The 27,758-nt window shown below is 32.6% G+C and overlaps 1 protein-coding gene across 1 annotated transcript in view; it reads left to right on the top strand.

Annotated features, from left to right (window-relative positions):
• RIMS2 (regulating synaptic membrane exocytosis 2) overlaps positions 1-27,758 on the top strand; it is a 600,787-nt gene that overhangs the window by 325,271 nt on the left and 247,758 nt on the right. Inside the window, exons 11-13 of the mRNA XM_049633018.1 lie at positions 2,871-3,001; positions 8,082-8,253; positions 10,379-10,532. Of these exons, the coding sequence (XP_049488975.1) occupies positions 2,871-3,001; positions 8,082-8,253; positions 10,379-10,532 (457 nt within the window). The remainder of the gene's footprint in view (positions 1-2,870; positions 3,002-8,081; positions 8,254-10,378; positions 10,533-27,758) is intronic.

The following is a 27,758-nucleotide window of genomic DNA, read 5'->3' as shown; positions in this document are numbered from 1 at the left end:
TTATATAGTGTTAAATATTTACTTGTGCTGTTCAGGTTCTCCTTAGGACATTTAAAAATGGGTACATGGTAAAGCTGGAATGATTACTATATGCAAACAATTAAAAAGATGCTCCAAGATTTTTATTAATGAAATAGAGGTAAAGTCAGAAGTATGTCATCTAGAACTGTGGAAATCCACTTATTATATTTTGGGGGAGTCAACAGATATATTTTCACCTATCATTTGAAAAGCACAGATAAAAAAGTTAGGAATGTGATAAAATAATCTAGCTAATAAAATAATTGTTTTGCTAATGTGAACTGGATATCTATTAAAAACTTCAATGCAAGTCCTGTAATATAAAATGAAAATTAGGGCTATCGATCAAATGCCTAGTTTAAAAAAGTTTATTAAAAGTTGTAATTTTGACTAAAAAACCCATAAAATTAAAATGTACTATATTAACATTTATATATCTGGAAAGTATAATTTTATAAATTTTATAAAATGTATACAGGGAGGCCATATGCCTAGTATCTGCTTGTATGAAAAATGAATATTACTCACAAATGATAATTTTAGTTTTCTGTGGCATAGGAAAATCTAAAAAGAATACTGCTTATCAAGCATTTGAAGTTATGTATCTCAAATGTTTGTCTCTAATGAGTTTAGAGGAGCAAAAATACCACCTGTGAAGATGGCAAATGCTTAGTCTCATCCGTCAGAAACAATTTACAGAAATCAGTAACTTGCTCCAATAATTATGAGCTTAGTCTAATAATTATTATTATTGTTTCTTTGTTTCTAAATGTACAGTTTACCAGAAAAAGGTTTCCTTTTTTTTTTTTTTTTTTTAGCCTTTCAGAATCTTTTTTTCTTTGAAGTGCCTAATAATCATATCATGATCCTCAGAGAAGTGTTTTTAATTGTCCTGGAAATATAAAGCCATAAGCTTTTTGATTGCTATAGAAAATAGAGAATATCAGAAATTAATGGGGTTTTTGGTCACACATTTTAGAAGAACCATGATGCTCTCTGACAACATCTCTGTTTCATCTCATATAAAGACACTCTTGTATTTCTTACTTTTTTTCTTGTTGTTTTCCCCTCATGTCTTTGCCAGAACAATGGTTTCTTTTTTTATCCACTTACCCTCACCCGTATCTATGTTCTAATGTTGTTACACAAGCAAATATTTGAACTTTTTTCTATTCGCATGTTGAAGAGGTTTTTTTTTTTTTTCTTTCAGGGTGTTAATCCCCTAGTCTCAGGCAATGGTTCTCAAACTTTAATGCCCATGAGAATCACCAGGAGGACTTGTTGAAATTTGTCAAAAAAAACAAACAAACAAAAACCTGGGCCCCGTTCTGATTCAGTAGGTGAGGGGTGGGCCACAGGAATTTGTAACTTTTCAACAAATGAGCCAGATAACACAGATGTAAGGTTAGTGAACCACCCTTTAAGAAACACTTTTCTAGAGACTGTACTTTGAAGCTCTATTAAGAAAACTTTGTTACACGACAGCATGGTAATACCTGCATTTTAAATATGAGGGCTTAATATAACATAAAGGGTATTAATTATAATTTTTAAAAATTAAGTATTTCTTGCCATTATTAAGAGGGCTAATTCCATTTGACAGAAGAGCATTAGTCCTCTTCTGTCCATTCTGGGCCATTAGTCCTCTTCTTTGGACTCAGTCTCGTTCAGCCTCTCGTTCTCTGAGATATGAATTGAGAGACTCAACAGAGCCATGTTAGAATTAGAACCAAATTACCAATATATCATATATACATATATATATATTTAGGTGATTTTTATGCATGTGTATATATGTTATATATTTATTTGTATATCTCAGAGCCTGGTCCAGACCTGACTGTCCATTTCAGGAGGAGAGGGAATGACGGACATGAGATGTATATTAACATTTTTTTTAACTGCTGCAAATATTAAACTTCCAAATTAAAGGAAAAATTAAACTATTACACAGTATATAATTTTATTCCCAACTTTCAGATTTTGGATTCAATTTCAAGATAATGGCCAGAGATGTGATGAGTTCTGAACCAAAACGTGGATTAGAGCCAAGTTATACATCCTGACAGGGTAGAATTAGCTAGCTAGGTGTGGGAGTGAGAGGTATGTGTGTGGGAGGTGACAATTGTTAAATCAAATGAATTTAGCAGCTGGATGTGAAGTTCCAATTCCTAATTATGTCAGAGAAGTTACTCCCATCTTCTCATCTCGAATGGTAAAATAATACCCTTTTATTCTAAGGATGTAATATATCTTCTCTAATGAAAAAGGGACTCGATGTCTGTGTAAGAAAAACCTATAAAGATGAATTTATTATGGCTTTAAATACAAAATCAAGGAGTCTATGGACTAAAGCCACTGGTACTTCTACCTTGCTTGTAATCTTTAAAATGTCTTTTCAAATGAAATGTTTTGTCTTTTAAAACATTTGCTTAAAAATTCCCTACGAATGCCATATAAATGAGGTATCTCTTCAGTTCATTTGAGCATTTATTCTGAACTCATTATTTTAGGGGAACTAAAATATGATTCTTACATAAAGATAGGCAAACACAGTCACTGTATGTGAAGTTCTTAGGGTAATTATCATGTGCATGTTAATAAGCAATCACATTAGGATAACAAAAAGCTCAAGTGATTTATCAATCCATCCAAAATAATCTGCATTATTGCCTCTGTTCATTGAAGTTATTATAGCATATCCTTTTATTTTAACTAAGTGCAATTTATGAAGTAAAACTTATTCTGTGCTCATACTAGTGTAAGAGAATGGGGAAAGATTGGGAATGTAAGCATTATGTGATGGTAGTAAAAGTTTGAGCTAATAAATGAATATTTTTGCTTTTCAGATAAAACTATGGTTTGACAAGGTTGGTCACCAATTAATAGTTACAATTTTGGGAGCAAAGGATCTCCCTTCCAGGGAAGATGGGAGGCCAAGGAATCCTTATGTTAAAATTTACTTTCTTCCAGACAGAAGGTAGGGATATGAAACAAAAATAAATGTTCTTGAAAATAAATAAGAAATGTTAATAACAGTGGGTGTTTCAATTCTGTCTCATTTATTTTTATGTATCATGCAACTCAGATATTTATGAAATTTAACCTAAACATAATGATTCATCTATTCATATGATTCATATGATTCATGAATCTTCAAAATAGTGACAGTAAGTGCTTTGAGATTGTTTTAAAACTGATATCAAATGTTATGGATGATTTCATTGAAGATTTATTTTAGGTTATATGGATTCTTAAATGATGCGTATTTTCATTTATCAAAATCATTAACAATTATTATGCTTTTTAAAACCAAACGCATTTTTAACACGGTCTACAGTAGCAAAAAGCTGGAAATGATGCTAAAAGGTACTCATCATGTTCCTTTACACCTTCTACCTCCTCATACTAAGATATTATTTCTTTATGTAATGTAAAATTAGTGAATATGCTTTATATTTCATCACCCCAAATCATCACGCCATGCCTCTGGTCCTGGAATCAACTTCTTCAAGCAGCATTTGCTTTGTGTCCTTACTAACTAGCACAAATGATGTTGTTCTGCCCTAATTTGAACAGAGAAATTAGGATTGGAGGAATAGATTTTCAAAAATTATCTAATCGCCTTTTAATTTCAGGTACATAAAAAATAAAAGAGATTATTCAGTAGACGTCATGTAAAAAGAAAGAATTAATGACACCAATTATCATTTCCCCAGCTATTGAGCATCCTGGCCTCCAGGACAGAGTGTTCTCAAAGGCTGGTCATTTTTTCCCACGTTGGAAGTGGCTAGGCACACATGTGATCTTCAACACGTTTACACACTTTTGGCCCCTCGTTTACTTAGTTCAAGCTGAAAGTCATCAGACTTGAATGCCAAAGTATCATCTGAAGAACAACCTCAACCAAGAAAAGGATAAAAATATGGAAGTAGACAATTAACATAGGCCTTACATTTTGTTTGATACATATTTTGAAGTGAAATTTGTGAAGAAGATTCATCAGAAAGTCCGTCAAGGTGCCATTGTGTCTAAAGTTATTAAAACTGCCATATAATTTGATCTTACCAAATTTTCATGAAGAAAGTTGTTTTCTCACAACTTAGGTTGCCTTTTGGATAGGGATATACTTTGAACTGCAAGGGAAGAAGAAGATATTCACAACTGGAGCTTTTAAATCCAGTTTAAACTTCAGTTGGTTGACTCGATATGTCACAGCCCTATTACCCTGCCATCCTGGAGGCCACATCACTTGGCTTCTTAGAGCAGCATGATTTACTAGTCTAAACATTCTTAGAATGCCCTGATAAAAACCCACAAGAATTGCTAGTATTCCCATCTATGCTTTTCTGCATATACATAACTTAAGTTTCTGCTTACTCAAACCTTTGAAAAAAATACTTACTTTGGAAGATGATAAAAGACTTCCAAATTATGGAACTTATTTCTTTTTTGTTCATTGAAAAAAATTTTTTTTACATTTATTTATTTATTTATTTATTTATTTATTTATTTTTTATTTATTTATTTTTTTCAATATATGAAATTTATTGTCAAATTGGTTTCCTACATTTCTTTATTTTTGAGAAACAGAGTGAGAGAAAGCATGAGCGGGGGAGGGGCAGAGAGAGAAGGAGACGCAGAATCTGAAGCAGGCTCCAGCACAGAGCCTGATGCGGGGCTCGAACCCACGAACTGTGAGATCATGACCTGAGCCGAAGTCGGATGCTCAACTGACTGAGCCACCCAGGCGCCCCGGAATTTGTTTCTTGATTGACCATTTTTGTTTTGTTTATTTTATTTTACATACTCTCCCCCCTACTTTCTGAGCAGATGGATCTAAAATGGAAAGGAAAGTCTGCTTCACCAATCCTTTATATTTTAGATGTAGTGTTTTTATTTTTTCTCGGCATCAGAGAATGGGGGAAATAGGTAAATATTTCATCCTCAAATTGTTTCTCAGCTGTTTCCTTGTCAATTATCAGAAATTTGAAGAATAGTAAGTTTGTAGCTTACTTTTTTATTTTTTGTTGTTGCTTACTTTATTGATTGAGAGAGTTGTATCAGGGTTTTATCTTTAAAGAGAAGAGAATTCTTTGGTTAACTCAGAAACAGCTATATTATCTTTTTTTTTTTTTTTGCTGCTGATACAAGTTTTTACACATGAATAACTGACTATTTATGCTTTTGGTATGAATTATTTCATTTTTCTTGGCAATTTTTCGAGGAGAGAGGCTATTTGAATAAGTGAACATAGAAAACAATTGATGCCTTTTTGTTGATACGAATTCCTGGAGGGGCAAGTGAGGCTGCACAGAAGAGATGTCGTCTGGAATGCCACTATGTCAGTTGATTTATTCAAAACGTTATTTTCTAAGTTATGACCTACTCTAAAAAATACCCGAGTGTGCTTGACACTCTTTTATGTCTTGAAGTAACATTGGTTTTCCATCAAAATATATTTTTTTCGTTTTGAGTAAACACATCAAGTCTTTGCATGCTGTTCGTGGTATAAAGTAAATGGAAACCCAAAGTGCTGGTAACATGAAAATAAATAGGAAAGGCTTTAGGTTGGATTTTATTTAAAAAAAATAGTTTGCATTCTCAACAATTTAATGATACTGGTAGAGATCAGTGATTTATTTTATTGTTATTGGGCTGCTATTGAGAAATAAATCTTGGGAACACCTGGGTGGCTCAGTCAGTGAAGCATCCAACTCTTGATTTCGGCTCAGGCCATGATCTCACAGTTCATGAGTTTGAGCCCTATGTCAGGCTCTGTGCTGACAATGCGGAGCCTGCTTGTGACTCTCTCTCCCTCTTTCTGCCCCTGCGTGGGCTCACTGCTGTCAGCACAGTGAGAGACAGCAGTGAGCCCCCCTGTCTCTCTGCCCCTCCCTGACTCATGCTCTCTCTCTCTCTTTCTCTCTCAAAAATAAATAGAAACATTTTTAAAAATCTTAAAAAAATAAATTAAAAAATAAAATCTTTATAGTGTGTGTATTGATCTTAGTTTTTAAACACTCTTAGCAGCTTTTCAGTGTTTAACTTATAAAACCTGAACTTATTTTGTTTGTTTGCTTTAAAGAATTGTATTTTTAAGTTATCTCTACATCCAACATGGGGCTCGAACTGATAACCTCAAGATCAAGAGTCACATGCTCTACCAACTGAGCTAGCCAGGAAACCCCCAACATTTTTCTTTAACCTGATCTTATTTTGAAGGCTTTAGTTATACAAACAAACAAACGAACGAACACAAACCCTAATTTACTTTTTTTTTAACTTGCTGAAGATAATTTTTTTATGGTTCTTTGCAAGGATTGATACTTTAATACACACTAAATTGCCTTATTAAGTGTTAATTGTATATGGTGGGTGTGTGAGGAACTTCAATGGTTGTCTAGTCTCCATGCTGTCCAGTATAGGAATCCCTTCTAAAATAGTCCTCTTTATCTGAGCACTTTTTACACTTCTTAGGAGGAAGTCAAGGTTTATTTTTCTATTGCCTTTCACACTGCCTTACAAACCATTTTTGAATTATACAGCAAGGCTCCCACTAAATGTTTTCTTCCTGGCCTTAATCTTTTAATTCCTGGCCTGAACTTTATCTCTTCACAGGGTCTCATAATTCAATCTTCAATGCATGGAATATAAGTAGATGCTTTATAAATATTTGTTAAAATTTTGAATGAAGAGAGGAGATGACAGAAGGAGTAATAAATCATAGTCCTTGTTATTATTTCTATTATTTAATTATTTTTATTTGCAATACCACTTTTCCATAAGATAGAATGGAGTTAAAATTCCCTACATGAGTTTCCAAAGTTATTTTCCTAACAAGGCCTTAGAGATGAATAAAGATACAATGTTTTAAAGTGGCTTTCTGCCACATTAAATACATGAGCTCTGGCAACATATGTGCTCTTGATTAGTTAAATCCAATCTATGTCATATGTTAAGCTCTATGTTCACCAAGGAGAAGAAGCACAGCCTCCCCAATTCAGAGACTTACTGCCCCTGCTTAGTTCCCCTGCTTCCTATTTCTCAGTACTCTTAGAACTATGTTGTGCTGAGAGAATTTGTGGCAGCTACTGTGGTTCTGCTTGGAGTTTATTGTACACTTCTCACTTCAAATAAGCTCTCTAGATGGCTTAATATTTTCTTCCTAGATGATCCTTTCTAATAAGCTACAGTAGGGATCTCAGAAAGGAATGGATACACCCCACGGGATGAGTAAAACAATCCATTGGAGTTCCGGAAGAAATAGTTGAATTTTCTAAATTTTTACCTAATTATTTTTAATTTCTATTTTTGTGTGTTCGTGAATGAACACAATATTATTAATACAACAGTATAGTAATACATGCATGTAATTCATAAATGTATGTACATATAATAGGATGCATTGTCAAAAACATTTGTTTGATAGAGATAGGCAGTCAAAAAAAGTATGGAAACCTCTGAGCTGGAAGTTCCATCTATCAGGGATGACCAGCTTGCATTTCCAGCTCACGCTGTGGTGGCTACCTCGCACAGAAATAATTTTACAATGCTTTTAAAGGCCTGATAGCTGTTTAATGAGCAAGTACGTATTTTCTTTATGTAAGAAAATAACTTGATAAAATGTAATTGTAGTTGCTCAGCTAAACTATACAGATATAAAGTTGTGAACATCACAATTAGACTTCTGTCGTTCAAGTGAATAGTATATGTAATGTCATTGGTTCATTGCTGCTTTAAAGGTTTCCAATAGGGCAATATGTGTAAAAAAACGTGGAGTTAATATTCTTTAGTCTGGTTTTATTTAGATTTTGAGAAAGATTAAGTTTTTAATTGTCGTGGAAGGATTTCAGATTTATTGAAATATTGCTTTTATAAAGTGATCTGATTATATACTTATACGTTTTAGTAGCAATTTAAACAATTACAATATTCATAATGTATGATAAATTTATGGAAAACTTCACTTCTTTCCTCAGAAATTTTAAATGAATAGTTTTTGGGGCAAAACTTAAAGGTTTATATAAGTTCATATATTCCTTTTTTTTTTTTTACAGTGATAAAAACAAGAGAAGAACTAAAACAGTAAAGAAAACATTGGAACCCAAATGGAACCAAACATTCATTTATTCCCCAGTCCATCGAAGAGAATTTAGGGAACGGATGCTAGAGATCACGCTCTGGGATCAAGCTCGAGTTCGAGAGGAAGAAAGTGAATTCTTAGGAGAGGTATCTGGAATTACTTCGAAGCTTAGACTGTTCCTGTCCTCTTGAATACTTTTCTTCATGTGACTGTCAGTAAAATCTTATATTTTGAATATCTGAAGAAGTAAACAGTTTCTTTCACAGAATGAATTTAGCTACTGCTTCAAAGCAAAATGTTGGTAACATAAAAAATGGTTCTGAATACTTTGTGACAATTTTTAGGTGTTTGTTCCTAGTGTAGAAATCTCAGTGTTGAATGATAAAAGGTTGTTTTGTGTTTCACAAATGCATTGCTGTGCTTTCTAGTGCGTGTTTATCATTTTAGTTTAGTGAAGCAACTCTACATCTAGTAGCTCAATCATTCATTTATGAATTATTTTTTAAGCCCTATAATGTATCTGTAAAGTGCTAGGGACGGAGGCTTCAAAGGTGAATAAGGAATATTATGTCCTTCAAGGAACTTATAACCTCTTAAGTATACAGACCAGGGGAGTGAAGCTCCTGCCGAAGGAATAACAAGATGTGAGAGTTGAGGGAGTCTTGGAAGGGAAAGTGGTAAGAAATTAGACTCGAGGGTGAATCTGACACTGACCAGATCACATCCTTCAATACGTCATGTTAAGAAGTTTGGATTTTATCTTGTGGATAGACGGAGCAAATGATAGATTTTAAAGGGACTGGCTGGATTGCATTTGTACTTGAGAAAAACATTTCCACCTGTAACGCAGAGAACGAATTGGAGAGGGGCAAGGTGGGAGGCAGTTCTCCAGCTATTAGCATAGTAAAAACGAGTAATGCTTTTAGCCTTTTCCAGTGTGGTTGGTTTGCCTGAGTCAGTTAAATGTGAATCTCATGGGGAAAACAACAATCCAAAGAAGTGTTGAACTGAATATTCATAGAGAAGGAAGAGTGGTAAACCAGTTGGGAGGAGGGGTAACGTGGTTGTTAGGAGCAGACTGGCGCCGGCCTTCTTGGGTCAGGATCCCTGACACTACTGCTTCCTAGCCTTGCGTCCTTGAGCAAGTTATTTAATCTATATGTGCTTCAGTTTCCTCTTGGCCAAACGGCAACAATAATACTATGCAACTCAGGGCTATTCTGAGGAGTAAGTGTGTGTGTGTGTGTGTGTGTGTGTGTGTGTGTGTGTGTGTAAACCTCTGGAACACAGTGCCTGTGATTTGGAAAATGACTAGAGAAAATTTGGGAAGGATGAAATAACTTAGCTGTTGTGCTTCTTTACCTCCCTTAGCTAAATGGTGATTTATCATTACACAGCACTTCTCATATACATAATCACAAACACTGTCATCTTTGCACAAGACCCTAAAAGGAAATTGTCACTTATTCCCATGGACTGATTTCCTTTGTAAATTTATTTTTTTTAATTCTTTAAATGTTTTTAAAATTTATTTTTGAGACAGAGAGAGGCAGAGTGTGAGCAGGGGAGGGGCAGAGACAGCCGGAAACACAGAATCTGAAGCAGGCTCCAGGCTCTGAGCTGTCAGCACAGAGCCCGACGCTTTTTTACCATTGAGTATGATGTTAACTGTGGGTTTTTCGTATATGACCTTTATTGTGTTGAGGTATGTTCCCTCTAGACCTACTCTGTTGAGGGTTTTTATCGTGAATGGATTCCGCATCTATTGAAATGATCATATGGTTTTTATCCTTTCTCTTATTGATATGATGTATCATGTTGATTGATCTGTGAATATTGAACTACCCTGCATCCTTGAAAAAAATCTCATGGATTGTGGTGAATGATTTTTTTAATGTATTTTTGGATTTGGTTTGCTAATATTTTGTTGAGAATTTTTGCTTCTATGTTTATCAGAGCTATTGGCTGGAGTTGTTTCTTTTTTCTTTTTTGTAGCGTCTTTATGTAATGCAAATTTAACAACCTCTAGTAAGTGAATAGTCAAAGGTCTATAAAAAATTTTAGATATTTAAAACTATTAAGTCAGCCAGAAGTTATGCATACTTATCTTTTATTTAGTTATTGTCAAACATAAGGACAACTTTGCAACATATTACTTTTGATCTAATGACATTGTTATTATAATTATCATTATTATAAAAGTTATGAGACCATTTAATAGAGTTTCTATATTATAGGTATTTAACATTCTTTTGTTTCTTGGCTTTGTAGATTTTAATTGAATTAGAAACAGCATTATTAGATGATGAGCCACATTGGTACAAACTCCAGACCCATGATGTTTCTTCATTACCACTTCCCCACCCTTCTCCGTATATGCCACGACGACAACTCCATGGAGAGAGCCCAACAAGGAGATTGCAAAGTAAGGTTCCAGTGAGATTTATCATACCTTTGTTGAATTATCTTGAATGATATATATGAGACATAGAACTTAAAGATACCATTATGGTTTTAACAGACATCTATTAGTGTTTTCATAGCTATTGTTGATGATTTTCAATTGATACGCTAAAATGAGGTTATACTTACAGCATTCATTTATCACAGTATGACCTCGAAGCACAGTTATGTTTTAATTTTAGCTATTAGAAGCTTATATAGGAATGAGGTAGCAGATACAGTAAAATTTAGCCATGTAGCTATAGATACATTAACCTACATTAAGTGTGGAAATAAGAGTTAAATATTCTCAGGAATATAAGCTGATGTTATTATTGTTATTATTATTATCATCAATGTTGCATTTTACCCTGAATTATACACAGTCCAAAGTATTGAATAGAATTTGATCAATTCAAAGAATCTTAGGGGAAACTTGGAAATGATTTCTAGGTTGAAAAGCGGCATTACTGGCTTATTGTTCCTACAACTCAAATTTGTTTTCCTGATGAATCTATTATTGAAAGGGGAGATGTCCACTTGCTGCTTTGGGTAGTGTTCATGGGATAATTTTATCTTCATGGAGTCAGCATGTTCCAGGATTAGCAACATTTTGTCAAGTACTGGAGAACTGACTGACATTAACTAAATTTCAGAAGTGTAAATTTAAAAGCACAAAAGCCATGTCATTTATCATTAATGGGAAGTATATTTGGCAACATAAGAAATGACTATTATCTATGTGGATCACGTTCTCTCTGCTGAATAGAGGACTAAATTATATATCAGCAGGCTGTTTGATGAATAGAATATTAGAGCAGAGGATTGGTCTTATGATATTTAGTCATAGGAAAGCCTAGAGAATTGTCTTCACTCCTTTTTAAAAATGTCTCTAATGACTAGAATTTTATTTCCACGGACTGTACAGTCTTTTACATATGGGTGGTATTAATTGAACACTAGTTTCATAGCACTCAATTTTTTCAGCCTCTCCACAGAGTGAACACCTACTCACTGTTATTCGCAATCGCCATTGCAATGTCTTTTGTTGTAATTATTACACGACTATGAATTTTATGTGGGCTCATTTTAGTGTCTACTCTTTCTGGTCACTGTGATCTACTAAGTACGTTCTCTCTAAATCACAATGTTGGATCATGGTTTACTACATGAAGTTTACGAATATAAATCAGTTTGTACTAATTCTTATAGTTTAGGTTTATAGGCTACTAATCTAATACTTATTCCAGTTGTTATTAGAATAACTAGGTTTGATAACTCTTAATATCTGAAACTCTTAAATCTTCCAACAGTTTTTGTTACTTTTTCCCTCCCCAGCTAATTAAGAATAGTGTATGTGGAGAATGATGAGAATAGAGTTCTTTCTAGTTAGCTATATGGATCGTAGATTTTCATGTAGTTAATTTAATTTAATCCACTTTGTGCCTTTTAATATTTAACCATCTCCCAAATGCTCTTCTGCTACTTAGTCATTAATAGTATTAAATTCATTTATGGTTAATATGGCTTCATGTTGTACCATTCAGTCCTGTCTCTACCTACCAGTAATAACCTCTAATAAAATAAATTTTCAATATTTGAACATATGGCTAAAATTGGTGTTTTACACCTAAAATGTAATCATAATTTACTAGCAATGTGTAGGATTGAAGATAAGTAAAAACATGTACATATGCCTAAAGGAAATGAAGATTAACAGTTGGAAATAGAAAGTTAAAAACATTACTGTTGGCTGAGGATATATTGCTCATCAATAACAGGTTCAAGTTAGAGTATGTATAAATAAACATTAGTTATTTTAAAAGTTACTTCGTAAGAATGACCTCCTTCAAGGTTTTTCTTCATGGAGAGGGTAAATATTACATTTATTTATAAGTATGTCTTATATTGTTAAAGATCATGATCATTAACATATTCGATGGAACATATACATGAACAGTAACCATCACAAATGTATAATAATCCCTCATTCTCTACCTCCACAAAATAGGATATGTTGGTAATTCAAAATCTGAGGCTGTGAACTCTGAGGCTGTGAGCTTATTGAATATACACGGATATTTACTGGTGTTGTTGGAATTCTGTTTTCTCTGCTCATGATTTCCTATTTTAAATTTGTAGATTCTAATGATTCAAAAAAGTACTTCATTTCCATGGACATTAGGAATTTATAATTTTAAACATATGAGGAAATATTTTAAAAAGCCATTCTAAAAATAATTGTTTCATATATCTTGTAGCTAACTGAAATATTTTTTAAAAATCTTTTTGAGATAGGGGTCAAAGCAACTTTGATTATAAACTTTGAATGGTTTCCCTAGTAAAGGAATTAGTGAAAATATTTGAAATAGAGGACTTCTTATACCGGTATTTCTGCAGGTGGCAAAATAAAAAGTTTCTATATATCAAAACATCTATAGAAATGGCCACATGCTCATTGTTCATGTCTGAAAGCAATTAGATTATGAGAAGTTAAAATTTTAATATGGTGGTAATATTTTCTACAACACGTTTTAACTTCAGGCTACTTTTACCCGCTCCCATCCCAGATGTTATTTAGACATTACCAAATGATGGGACAGTGCATATTTCAAAGAGTGACTGATTAAGCCTTTTTAAAAATATGTAAGTAAGATTGGAACCATGTATTCAAATAACTAAAATTTATCAATAGAGAAGTGAGATTGCTTTTTTAGATGGTAAAATGTCTCTCATATTCACACAATTTTGTTCTGATTCACTGGTGAGAAACTATCCATTACTGTTCTGACACCTAAAGATATTGTTTTGAAGGTATATTTTTATGTTTAAGTTTTAATTTTTATATATTCTTTACTGTCATTCAGTTAAAGTTGCCTGCTGTCTTTAGGGAAATATTTTCCTTTTTAACATGACAGAAATCATTACAAATTTGTTTGTGACTTGGTATCTTATTAACCATTCTCATCACAATTTGAACTATAAAATCCAAAAGAGTTTTCTTTTTTTTTTTGATCCTTTTTTCTTTTTCATCAGGTTCATCTCTTTGACATCTCAAATGCTAATTCTTTATTTGGTAAAATATAACATTATTACCATTTCACTTTTTAAAATGGAAAACATCATATCTACTGTATTCTCATACAGCCTCATAACCACAAGTGTTGAAAGAAAAGTGAATGCAAACAAATCATTGGGACAAAACCAAAATGATGGCATTGAGAGGTGTAAAATAAAAGAGATGTGATTTCATAATTAAAGTTTCTCAAGATTTCAACTATTTGGGGGACATTTTTGGTCAATATTTCTTCTAATTTTCCACCCCATTCTCTTCTCTCCTTCTTGGGCTGCAGTTGCATGTATAAAGACCTCTTGACTTTGTTCTACAGGTTAATTAGCCTCTGTTTATTAAAAAAAAAAATTTCCCCCCACTCTTACTCAGTTTTGATTATTTTTATTCACCTGCCTTCAAGTTGACTGGTATTTTCTTCTATAGTGTACAATTTCCTGTGAAAGCCATATTATGAATTGTCCTAGCAAAGATGTTGTATTTTTCATTTTATGATTTACATTTGATTTTTTTTAAATTTTCTGTATCCTTCCTGAAATTCCCCTTCTTTTATTATATCCCTGTGTGTATAATACTATATAATATACATATATGATATGCATTTGTGTAAATATATTAATGAATTTATAGGATTGCATGTAGACACATATGTAAATATAGGAAATAATTCATAGAATTACATGTATATGCACATTTGTGTGTGTAATGTACATATATGTATGTGTAATATCTATAACGTATTTATGTATGTGTAATGTGTGTGTGTATAATCCTGTGGATTTTCTCACATATTTATAATTTTTATTTTAAAGTCTGCTAGCTCTAATATCTTAGTCTTCTGTGGGTCTATTTATATTTCTGTTTTTTTCTTTGATTATGGATCACATTCTATGTATATTTTATATATACTAATTTTTGTTGTGTACTGGACATTGTGTTTCATACATTTTAGAGACTCTGGATTTAGAGGAATGTTGGGTTTTATTTTGGCACACCATGAAATTATTGAAGGATCACCCAAGACCTATAGAAGATATGTTAGGGCAGTTCTGTTTTGGTCTTTCATAGTTATAAGGTATAGCCCTTAGGCAGGTTTGTGGTTCTCATTCCTAAGTATGAACTTTCTTTTTTTTTTTAATGTTTTATTTATTTTTAAGACAGAGAGAGACAGAGCATGAGTGGGGATGGGGCAGAGAGAGACGGAGACACAGAATCTGAAGCAGGCTCCAGGCTCTGAGCTGTGAGCACAGAGCCTGACGCAGGGCTTGAACTCATGAACTGTGAGATCATGACCTGAGCCAAAGTTGGACACTCAACCGACTGAGCCACCCGCGCTCCCCCTAAGTGTGAACTTTCTAGGCAAAGCCCAAGATATTGACCAAAATCCCACAATATAATGGGACTTAAACTCTAGGCTCTGTGCCCTATGCATCAGGAAGTTTCTAAAATCTCCTTGCATTGCTTTTAGCTTTTCATCTGTGGCTTCTTCTTTTTCCCTCTGCAGTTTACAATTTAGACAAAGATTTAGGGGGCTGTTGTATATAAAGCTTCAATACTGAAGCTTTTTTCTTGAACTATAGCTCCTGGGCAGTGAACCAAATTGGGAAAGCCTGTAGGAGAAAAGCTGTTTCAATATGTGCTTTAACTATTTCAAGGGTCATATCACTGATTTCTGCCTGCATTTGTTTGTTCTCTGGTATCTTTAAACAGTTTTTTATTAAAATATTTATCCAGAGTTTGTAATTATTACTGGCAGAATTAGTCCAATATAACTTACTCTGTCATTCCCAGAAGCAGAACTCTACATTTTCAGTATACTTTACTGAATTATAGCATCCATACAGAAACGTGTATAAATCATAAATATATCCCCAAGTGAATTTACACAAAGTAGCAACACCGTATAAGTAGCACCCCCATCAAGAAACAGAACATCACCAGCCTCTCTCTTGCTCTCTTCTGGTAATTATTCTCCCTGTCAAGGTAACAACTGTGCTGACTTCAAACACCATAAAACAGCTTTGCTTCTTTTTTTTTTTTTTTAATTTTTTTAATGTTTATTTATTTTTGAGACAGAGACAGAGCATGAGCAGGGGAGGGGCAGAGAGAGAGGGAGACACAGAATCTGAAACAGGCTCCAGGCTCTGAGCTGTCAGCACAGAGCCTGACGCGGGGCTTGAACTCACAAACCGTGAGGTCATGACCTGAGCCGAAGTCGGACGCTTAACCGACTGAGCCACCCAGGCGCCCCTTCTTTTTTAACTTCATGTCAATGGAATACTCACATACACCTATGAATTTTATAGAAATGGAATTACACAGTATATTACACTTTCACATCTGGCTTTTTTTTTCTTCCCAATATGTTTGTGAGATTTACCAATATTGTTGCAAATAATTGCAGCTAACTTATTTTCATTGCTATATGCAGTTCGTTTTTATAAGTATACAAGAATTTATGCATTCTACAGTTGATTAATACTTTGCTTTCAGATTTGGGCTGTTCTTAATAGTGCTGCTATGAACTTTCTCATACATGCCTTTGGGTAATCATATGTGTTCATTTTTGCTTTGAATATACCTAGTAGTAGAATAGATGGGTAATAGGCTATGCATATATTCAACTGTGGTAGATATTATTAAACAGTTTCTCAAAACCCATTTTATTTCCTACAGTAAAGAACTGTACCAATTCATACTTCCTAGAGTAGTGAATGAGGGTTTGAGTTTCTCAACATCATTACTTATTTTTGGTATTTTTATTTTCACTTATCCATTCAGGTAGATGTGCAGTGTTACCTCATTGTGGCTTTGATTTACATTTCTCTAATAACCTTTTCATAGGTTAATTGACCATAGATACTCTCTTTTATGACGAGCCTAGTCAAATTTTTAGCCCATTTTTCATTTGGGTTCTAGCTTATTGATTTATGAGTGTTATTGATATTATAGATATTATAGATTTAAATTATTTATAGATTTAAATTATTTATAGTATAAATATATGTATTTTATTCTATGACTTGCCTTTCCCCTCTTTAATGGAATCTTATGACCAACAGAAATTTTTAATGTGAGTGTATTTTAGTTTTCAATTTTTTTCTTTAATGTTAGTGTTTTTTTGGTGTGATCTGTATAAACATATCTTCTTTGAGGTCATAATGATATGTCTATGTTTTCTTCTAGAATAGTGCTTTACTCTGCTCATTAAATCTATATCTAGTTTGGAATTGAGTTTTGTATATTGTGTGAAGTAGGGATCAAAATTCATTCTTAACCCTTTGGATGTCCACTTGATCCAGGACATTTGTTAAAAAGGCCTTCCCAGGGGCGCTTGGGTGGCTCAGTTGGTTGAGCATCCGACTTCGGCTCAGGTCACGATCTCGCGGTCCGTGAGTTCGAGCCCCACGTTAGGCTCTGTGCTGACCGCTCAGAGCCTGGAGCCTGTTTCGGATTCTGTCTCCCTCTCTCTCTGACCCTCCCCTGTTCATGCTCTGTCTCTCTCTGTCTCAAAAATAAATAAACGTTAAAAAAAAATAAAAAAGAAAAGGCCTTCCCAATATGTGGTTAAGTTTCTGAAGTCTGTTCCTTTCAATTAGGCAACTTTTCTGTTTTTGTGCCAATATTAAAGTATCTTAATTACCGTAGGTCTATAATAAATTGTGATATCTGGTAGTGTAACTAACCCAGCTTTGTTCTTCTTTAAGATCATTGTTAATATTGTTAATTTTTTTCACTAGCAAACAAATTGAATATCACATTATTTTTTTTCACAAATACCCTTTTGGAATTTTGATTCAAATTACAGTGAACATTTTAGGGAGAACTGAAGTCTCTCCAGAGTGAGGAGAATTCCACTCCATGAATTGATGTATCTCCAAGTAATATTTTAATAAGTTTCAGTGTAGAGGTTTTACATCTTTATTAGATCTGTAACTAGGGATTTAATTTTAACTGATGTTGGTATACAGAAATAAAAGTTATTATTTATTATTATTCAGCAAATCCTAATGACATTTACATACATTATTTTGAAATTTGATGCACAATATTATTATGTTGTCTGTGAATAATGACAATTTCTCCTGTTACTTTCAAATTCCTGTTATATCTTGCTTTCCTTTTTCTTACTTAACACTTCGGCAGGGTCCCATGATAAAATGCTGAGTGGAAGTGATAACAATGTTGAGTAGAAGTTGCCATCCATATTTTGTTCCCCATTCCTTGGGAAAAGCTTTAAATATTTCTCAATTATAGTTGATATTTGCCTTAAGATTTTTTACACTGAGATTCAGGAAGTTCTATTTTATTCCTACTTTTATGAAAGTTTTAATCATGAATAGATATTGAATTGTATCACTTTTTCCCCTGCATATATGGATATAACCAGGTGATGTTTGTCTTTTATTCTATTAATGTGGTATATTGCATTGATTTTCAAATGTGAATCTAGTACTCCTGTGATAAACTCAGCTAGCTCATGATGCACTGTCATTTCTTCTATCCCTTGTTTCAGTTTGCTGATACTATACATAAAATTTTTTCATCCATATTCAGGAGAAAGAAAGATTGTCCTTTATTACCTTTGTTATCAATGCTATACTGCCTTCAGAGAAGTGTTAGAAAATATTTCTTCTTTTTCTGTTAGATACCATATTTCCCTTTCTTGTAATAATCATTGTCAACTTTTGATTTCAGGGTAATGCTGGCCTCATAAAAAGTGTTTGGAAGTATACCCTATTTTCTATTGTTTGAAAGAATCTGTGCATTATTAGTATTATTTCTTCTTTAAATGCTTAGAAAGAAGTCGTCACCATTTAAGGCATCAAGGTTGGCAATTTGTTAATGTATAGGTTTTAAATGATAATTTCCCTTTTTTTCTAAATTTAGAACTATTCAAAAATTTGTGTCTTGTGTCAGCTTTGTTAAGTTGTTTTTTTTTTCTTGGAACTTGTACATTTCTCCTAATGTAAAAAATTATTTGCATAAAATTATTCATAATAACATCTTATTATCTAGTTAATGTCCATTGGATGTTTAGTGATGTCCTCTTTTCCCCTGTATTGGTTAATTTGTTCCTTCTTTTTCTTTTCTTGTTTTTCTTGGCCAGACTTAATTTTATTAGTCTTTTCAAACAAAAAACTGGTTTGTTTCGTTTCTAGGTTGTATTTGTTATTTTTTTCATTAAGTTTTGTTATTATTTCTCTCCTTTACTTTGTTTAGATGTAGTTTGTTTGTCCTCATTTCATCAGAAAAAAACTTAGATACTTTGTATTGTGTTGCTTTCATTTATCTATCAGTTATTTAGGAGTTTATTGTTAAATTTCCAAACTCTAGACGGTTTTTTTTAGTTTTTTTTTTCTCTTTTTCTTGACGTCTGGCATAACTCCCTTCTTGTGAGAGTGTATACTTTGAATCATTTGGAATCTTTAAAATTATTCATTTTATTTGTGGTGCTTAAATGTTCTTGAAAAGAATGTTTATTTTGTCGCAGTTCCGTACATGTTTTACAAGTTAATAAGGTTTACCAATTTTATTGTTCAAATCTTCTGGGTTTGCTTTTTTTTTTTTTTTTTTGTCTGAATATTCCATCAGTTACTGAGAGACATGTTAACATTTCCACGTATGATTGTGGACTTTTCCTTTATTTTTGTCATTATTCGCTTTATAGCTTTTGAGATTATGTTATTAGGTGCATATAAACTAAAATTATTATGCTTTTTGTAATAGAGTGTTGATTTTGTCATTACGTTATGTGTCTCTATATCTAGGAATGCTTTTTCCTTAAGACTCTCTTCGCTTGATGTTAATACTACTGCAGCTGCTTTGTTTTGTGTGTGTGGTATATCTTTCTCAGAGCTTTTACTTTCGTCTCTTTACATTCTTATATTTAAGGTTTATCTTTTGAAAAAAATGTACAGTTGGTCTTAAATCCATTATGAAAAGATTTATTTTTTATTGGAGTAATTCATACATCTACATTTAATGTAGATTCTTATAAATTTTGTTTAATATTTTATACAATATTATTTGTTTTTTTAATTGCATATTTTAATTTATTTTTTAATTTACATCCAAGTTAGTTAACACATAGTATAACAATGATTTCAAGAGTAGATTTCTTAATGTCTCTTACCCATTTAGCTTATCCCCCCCCCCATAACCCCTCTAGTAACCCTCTGTCTGTTCTCCATATTTAAGATTCTCTTATGTTTTTGTCCACCTCCCGGTTTTTATATTATTTTTGCTTCCCCTCCCTTATGTTCATCTATTTTGTATCTTAAAGTCCTCATATGAGTGAAGTCATAGGATATTTGTCTTTCTCTGACTGACTAATTTTGGTTAACATAATACCCTCCAGTTCCATCCACGTAGTTGCAAATGGCAAGATTTCATTCTTTTTGATTGCCAAGTAATACCCCATTTGTGTCTTTCCATACTTTGGCTATTGTTGATAGTGCTTCTATAAACATTGGGGTAGGTGCATGTGCCCCTTCAAAACAGCATACCCATATCCCTTGGATAAATACCCAGTAGTGCAATCGCTGGGTCGTAGGGTAGTTCTATTTTTAATTTTTTGAGAAACCTCCATACTGTTTTCCAGAGTGGCTGCACCAGCTTGCATTGCCACCAACAATGCAAAAGAGATCCTCTTTCTCCGCATCCTCGCCAACATCTGTTGTTGTCTGAATTGTAAATGTTAGCCATTCTGACAGGCATAAGGTGGTATCACATTGCGGTTTTGATTTGTATTTCTCTGATGATGAGTGATGTTGAGCATTTTTTCATGTGTCGGTTGGCCACCTGGATGTCTTCTTTGAAGAAGTGTCTATTCATGTCTTCTTCGCTGGATTATTTGTTTTTTGAGTGTTGAGTTTAATCAGTTTTTTATAGATTTTGGATACTAACCCTTTATCTGATATGTAGTTTGCAAATATCTTCTCCCATTCCATCTGTTGCCTTTTGGTTTCTGATTGTTTCCTTCACTGTGCAGAAGCTTTTTATTTTGATGAGGTCCCAGTAGTTCATTTTTGCTTTTGTTTCCCTTGCCTCCGGAGACATGTTGAGTAAGAAGTTGCTGCTGCCAAGATCAAAGAGGTTTTTGCCTGCTTTCTCCTCGAGGATTTTGATGGTTTCCTGTCTTACATTTAGGTCTTTCATCCATTTTGAGTTTATTTTTGTATATGGTGTAAGAAAGTGGTCCAGGTTCATTCTTCTGCATGTCGCTGTCCAGTTTTCCCAGCACCAATTGCTGAAGAGACTATCTTTCTTTCATTGGATATTCTTTCCTGCATTGTCAAAAATTAGTTGGTCATATGTTTGTGGGTCCATTTCTGGGTTTTCTGTTCTATTTTTGTGCCAGTACCATACTGTCTTAATTATTACAGCTTTGTAATACAGCTTTAAATCTGGGATTGTGATGCTTCCTGCTTTGTTTTTTTGTTGTTGTTGTTTTTTGTTTGTTTGTTTGTTTTCAAGATTGCTTTGGCTATTCGAGGTCTTTTCTGGTTCCATACAAATTTTAGGATTGTTTGTTCTAGCTCTGTGAAGAATGTTGGTGTTATTTTTATAGGGATTGCTTATTTGTTTTTTATTTGTCCTTTTTTCCTTCTTTTTTTGCTTTCTTTTGGAATTCACATTATTTTATTTACATCAACAGATATTTACTTAGCTGTTATGGTGCTTGATACTGTGTTTGATCCAAAGATACATTATATTTAGGTAGCAGGTAAAACTCTTATTCACAAACTTGTACGCAAAATACACACTTATTTTTCAAATATTGTATTTAATCCTTACTTTAATCTTATTTAGGTATCTTTGTTCCCAGTCAAATATCAATCTTTACTCCTTCTCCTTACCTATTCCTAGTTCGTGCTGGCAGTTCCAGGAAGCTCCCAAAAAGGAAAATATTCAGAAAAGACCCATTGATTTTTAATCCTTATAGAGCTTTACTAATTTGTCCCAATGCATAATGGTTATTTGAAGTTAGGTTTATGTATAGCATTTTTTACCAGTGCTGGTTTCTTTGGTGCTTAGCATCCAGCTACATCATGGGGCTATCATCCTAGAATCCTAAAATATCACTGGACTTCAGAGAGGTCCTAGAGCCTGATTCCCTATTATTCACAAGTCTCTCTAGCCATTGGCCCCTTCCTAATTCTGAGAAATATTGACCTTTAGCAGTGCCATCCTTTTTCTGCCCCGTCTACCCTCCTCTCTTATTTCTCTCCTCTTGCTTAATCTCATTAATAAGCCTAGAGTATGGAAAGTAAAATGCTATGTGTCACTTTGCTTTCCAACCTGAAACATAAATTTCCCTAATTAAAAGAAACACAAAGAGCTTGCCACCTCTTTAAAATGTATAAGGGAAAAATATAAGGATAATAAAACATAATTTATGTCTCTATACATAATCATGCCATAATCTTGGTATTTGTATAATCTTTTTATATATAGAAAGTAGAGTTGTAAAAATTAAAATTTTAAGCTTATGTAGAGGTGTTAGGGAATAATACAAGCTGTGCTCAGCATTTTAGCTAGGCCTTAAGAATAAGTAAGATTTCAATATATAGAGGTGAGAAAAGTAAATAGTTAATTATGCTAGGATGAAGACATAAAATCTAAATAGTATGAGACTTATATATAGAAAGTGTTGAGTGTCAGGCTAAGGATTATGAGATTTATCATTTTTAAAAAGAATTTGAGGGTAGAAGTCTAAAGAAATAGCACAATAATGTCTTAACATGATGTATTCCTTCTCCTTGATGTGTTGCAACTTGGAAAAAAATGTTTTAAGGGAAGGAGTTTCCTTTCATTGTACCATATAAGCAAATGCCTACTGTGCTTATAAATAAACCTCATATATTTTGGAAATGGAGCAAGTTAAGTGTAGTAAATATCAGGGAAAGCAGTGAACTGCAATGGAAAAAAATAGGAAGGAAATGTCTTTGCTTGCATTTAGAGAAGTTCTTTTTCTTAATGTTTATTTATTTATTTTTGAGAGAGAGAGCTTGCACGTGAGTGGGGGCGGGACACATGGAGAAGGAGAAAGAAAATTCCAAGTAGATTCCATGCTATCAGCGCAGAGCCTGATGTGGGGCTCAAATTCGCAAATCGTGTGATCCCAACCTGAGCCAAAATCGAGAGTCAGATGCTTAACCAACTGAGCCACCCAGGCAACCCTGAATTATAAGTTCTTATTAGGCAATGACCATAATGGTCTCCAATTGCTAAATGTCACAATAAGTAAATAGTCCCTATCTCCCCTCATTAAAATCCCTTGAACAATTTCCAGCATCATAGTTTGCATCAAAATATGTACATTGTTAAAAAAATATTATATATATCCTATATGTAAGTACATATTGCATATATATACATATATGTATATATATACACACATATTTTTTCAATCCCTGCAGCAAAAATTTACGCTTTAATAGCTTGAAACACTATGATATCCTTTTTCCAATTTAAAAACTTCTTATAAATTATGATGTTTTAATCATGAACCGAAATTATAATTTTAAAAAGACAAAGGAACTATACCCTTGACAGAAAACACTCATATTCATTGTCTTATTTGTTTTTAAAATATTAGGTACTTCTTAACAGTATCTATAGGGACAGCTATAGTTTTGAAAGTTTGGTGAATGTCTTTTATTCTAAATTATAGTGATGCTATTCTTACAGTTTTAAGAAGTAGTGTAATCCTTTAACTATTAATCTAAAATTCATTAAAATATCTTGTTCTAATTTCTGACAGTAAAAATCTACACTGCTGAATTAAATCTTACACTTCTTGGTGGTGGTACTGATTATTTCACTTTATATCCTTTTCCCTAGGGCATATTGTATTAGACAGTGATAAAAAGGAAAATCATTTGGGACCACCCTCTGACTTTAAAATTGATGTAGATCACTACACGCTATAAGTGACTTTCAAAAAACCACTTTGAAGGTCTGCTTAACAGTATGTTTTGCAGAAAAATCCTCAAATAATATCTTGCAAATTAAAAAATATATAATAAACTTAGATCAGTTAAACCTGTCATTAAAACATAATGTTCAGATCATTCAAGATGTAAAAAGGACATGAAATTACACTCTTATCTTGATGTTCTTAAAAAAGAAAGCCGTTATAAATATTATAATATCAATATGGGAAATACACTCAGCTTTACTGAAGACGTCCTGTTACATGTGGGAACACTGTTTCCAAGAATACAGTTCCACGATTCAGTCACCATTAAAAAACAAACAGTAGGGGCACCTGGCTGGCTTAATTGGTGGAGTATAGAACTCTTGATCTCAAGGTTGTCAGTTTGAGCCCCACGTTGGTGTAGAGGTTACTTAAAAGAAAATCTTTAAAAAACCCCCAAACACCTGAACAGTAAAGAGACATAAAGTAGGAAGACCACAACAGATATATTTCCTTTCGTAAATATTTATCCATTTGAAATTCTAGGGTTTGGATATATTATATTTGCATTAATTTGCATATGTGGCTAAATGAATATGAATATCATCATCTTACATATTTTAATAAAAAGCATTTAACATGATACAGAGATATTTACAAAGAATTATAAAACTTCTAAAAATGTTAATTGTTTCAGCATGTAAAATACAGTTTCAATATAGATATTTACTTAGATTTATAATTATGTTCAGTGTTTTCACTTAAGGAAATATATAACAATTCATTGGTATTACAATTTAAAATTATATATACTGCAGCAATTCAAATTTTGCAGTAACATGATAATTTTATTTATTAACTATGTAACACATTTCTATTACACTTTTTTCCCATGATTTTTTGCTGCATACCTTGTGATCAACTCTTCATAAGACAGTTTTGTACTATCAGTTAATACATGTGTGCTCTATTGATCGTACACAGTATTATTCTCTATTATTACTTTTATTCTTTTTTTTTTCTTGTTTGGAAAGGTTATTGTAACTTCATCTCTTCTTTTGTTATTTTTATTGTCTTTGCTTTTTGGATGGTGAGTTTCTTTATTGTTACTCTTGAGTTTTCTGTGTCTTTGTGATATAATAAGAGTTTTTGACATTTTAAAGCAACATGAATCTATTCATGTTCAGTTTATGTTTCTAGGAATACTTCTATTATGTTTTAACTTTAGTATGGCTAATAATTCTTTTTCTGATGGGATACTGGAACCAGAGCCTGTTAGGCATATCTCTTCCCTTCACAGTCATTGACATGGGTTGCTTGAATTGGCTATATGGGAGTATTTACATTACAGAAATTGACAATGTTGCAAATCAAGGCTTTAGTCTCCCCCAGACTGATAGTTCTTAAACATTTACCAGCCTACCACTACTATATATAGTATACAAAAATTAATTTCAGATTTAAGAAAATGTAAATGTAGAAAGTTAAAATGTTAAAGGGCTAGAAAAATATACATGAGTGTTTAAACAAGCTGTACATGAAAACGATGGCAGGAAACTCAGTGTAAATAGATTTTTTAAAATATATAGTAAATATATTAAATCTGTTTTAAATGAAAATGGTGGAAGGTAAGTTGGTAACCTGATAAGTAAAATGGTGGTAAGTGTTGGTCAAAACTGGTAATTTAAGAGTTTATGTTGATTTTTTTTAAATTCTAGTTTAATCTAGATGATTCAGTTTATCTTTAATTTCTGAAAATACATCCTGGATAAATGTTACAATACTTATAAAATTATTCAACCGTACTATTTTTTTCTAATTTCTGTAATTATACTCTGTCTTTAGAAATTCCTATACGGTGGTTAGAATATTCTTTTTCCTTAAAATACTCTATATAAATTCCACTGCTGTGTAGATTACTAATCAGACAAATCAACTATGTAAAATATTGCCAAATGTACTACTTCTCTATTTGTTAAATAGAGTTTAGAATCATGTCATTCAAATTTTAAATCTTTTAATTGAACATTAGAAACTAAGCTTCTGTGATAACCTATGAACCTATTATTTTCTTTGCCTGTGACTTATTACCTTTAGGTTAATGACTTAGATGTGCCAGGATAAATAATTATATTTTTTCCAAGTATTAGGGCATCTTTACACTTCTCTGGTATTTTTATGGCATCATAATTCATACATTCCTTTAAATTTCTGATGTATATTCATATGATAATTTGCTCATCTTTCAAGGTGAAAACAACTTATTCACATTTTCCTACCTTTTAAAACATTTGTTAGAAAAATCTAATTTGTATTCTGCTAACTTGTGACAATTTCTTTTTCTATATGTACATTTTAATTAAGTGAGAATATCAAAACAACTTGTCCCTGTAAATCTTCAAAGTGTCCCTCTTCCAGAAGAAATCAATTTTAAAATACACTTTTTCAAAATCAAGAATTCAAAACAATAATGTTTTTCTAAGATTCCTTCAATTTAAGCTCATTAGTTGCTTATTGCCTGCTAAATTTCTCTGTGTAACCATTACTTTTTACATTTCATAGTTTGTTGTATAACCATGTATTATAAAATAAAATTGATAGCCATGAGTATGCATGGCAGGTCTATTAGTAATTTTTTATTTTATGTACCTTCTCTTAGCCTGTTTATTTCATTCAATCTAAGTTTCAACTAACATAACTTGAATGTACTAATGCACTTTTGTACTAATTCAGATATGATGTGTCTCCCTTCTTTATTTTATTCTGAATTAGTATGGTCCTTCTTATTTTATAATAAAATTGTTAAACTACGGCCTGTACTATAAAGCAGAGATTAAATTTCAATATCCCTATTACATTTAAAGATTTTTAAATGTATTTTGACATTATTTTAACATTTTTTTTCCAGATAAAGCCTTATGTTCATATAATTCAGGTAAATTTTAGCATGCACAATGTTTAATGCATGTATTCATATGCACAGTTAATTGGTTTGTTGTTTTGTGCTTTGTCTGGTTATTGTGCATATGTTAAATTCCTAAACAAAATGTCAGTAGCTTCCTTTTTCCACCTATAGTAGTTTTCCAGTATATCTGTGTTTACATCTTTATTATTTTGATATTAAAAACTACTTGTTGAAATATAGTGATTTATGATTTCAGTGTGTCTAATATTGTCTCTTTTAATATGGTACTATTTCATCAATGAAGTATGGTTCGGTATATTCTGTGTTATTGTGTGCACTGTTTCACAGAATTTGAATTTATATGGATACAATTTTTAATGTTTTTGACTTATGGAGGGATAGTGTTAAAAATTCTAAGTATATTGAATTTTAACAATTAAAACTAGAATGTTTGCTGTAGCTTCCATCATTTTAGCTGTTCAGTCATATCTTCTAAGGAAAATTGAATAGATTTAAGTTTTGTAACTCTAATGTATTATGACTTTTAATTTAAACATGCACAAAGTATGTCAAGATGTTTTAAACTGATGCTAAATTTTATAACTGGTCACTGGGACTTCCTTTAGTTTTAATACTTTTAACTGGAAAATATTTTAAATATATTTAGTCTAATGAACTTTTATATTTAAAAAAATTATCTTCGTGAATAGGATTAGGAAATAATTGTAAAAGTTTCAGGAATGGCACACTAAAGTTTCAGATCTACTGAGGAAGGCTACTACTTACAACCAAGATGGAATAGAAGGGACTTCTCCCTACCTTCCTACCTCAGACAACAAAAATGGACAAATACATAACTCAGTTGCTTTAATAATACTGGATATCAGGCAACTAAGGACAGTAATTATTAAGATAAGGGAAACAGATGAATTGAATCCTAAAATTGTCCTCGCATTCACTTTTAGAGAGTTTCCTACACAGAGCATAAGGGGAGAAAAGGCAAACAGAGCCTGTGCACTCCCTGAGGTAAGTGATGGAGCTGAGAGTTTGGGGAGACAAGGGTGACTAGAGTTCACAGAGCAGACTACTGAAGAGAAGAGAACTATTCAGAGAGAGAACTCCAAAGATCTTCAGAGGGTTTCTCTCAAGTTGAATATTGATCAGTGCGTGAATGGAGGAATCTACCCACCCTGGAGAAAGGACCACCCAAAAAGATTACAAGTAATAATGCCTGAGAATAGTGTCTGCCTTTTTGTTTTGTAGAGAACATCAAATTTCAGAGGTCATTGGGTTGCGTGCACAGAAATCT

Source organism: Panthera uncia, chromosome F2 (genome assembly GCF_023721935.1).
Source record: "Panthera uncia isolate 11264 chromosome F2, Puncia_PCG_1.0, whole genome shotgun sequence".
NCBI classification, from domain to species: Eukaryota; Metazoa; Chordata; class Mammalia; order Carnivora; family Felidae; genus Panthera; species Panthera uncia.
The sequence above is the reverse complement of the archived record's forward strand: the minus strand, read 5'-3'. Positions and strand labels throughout refer to the sequence as shown.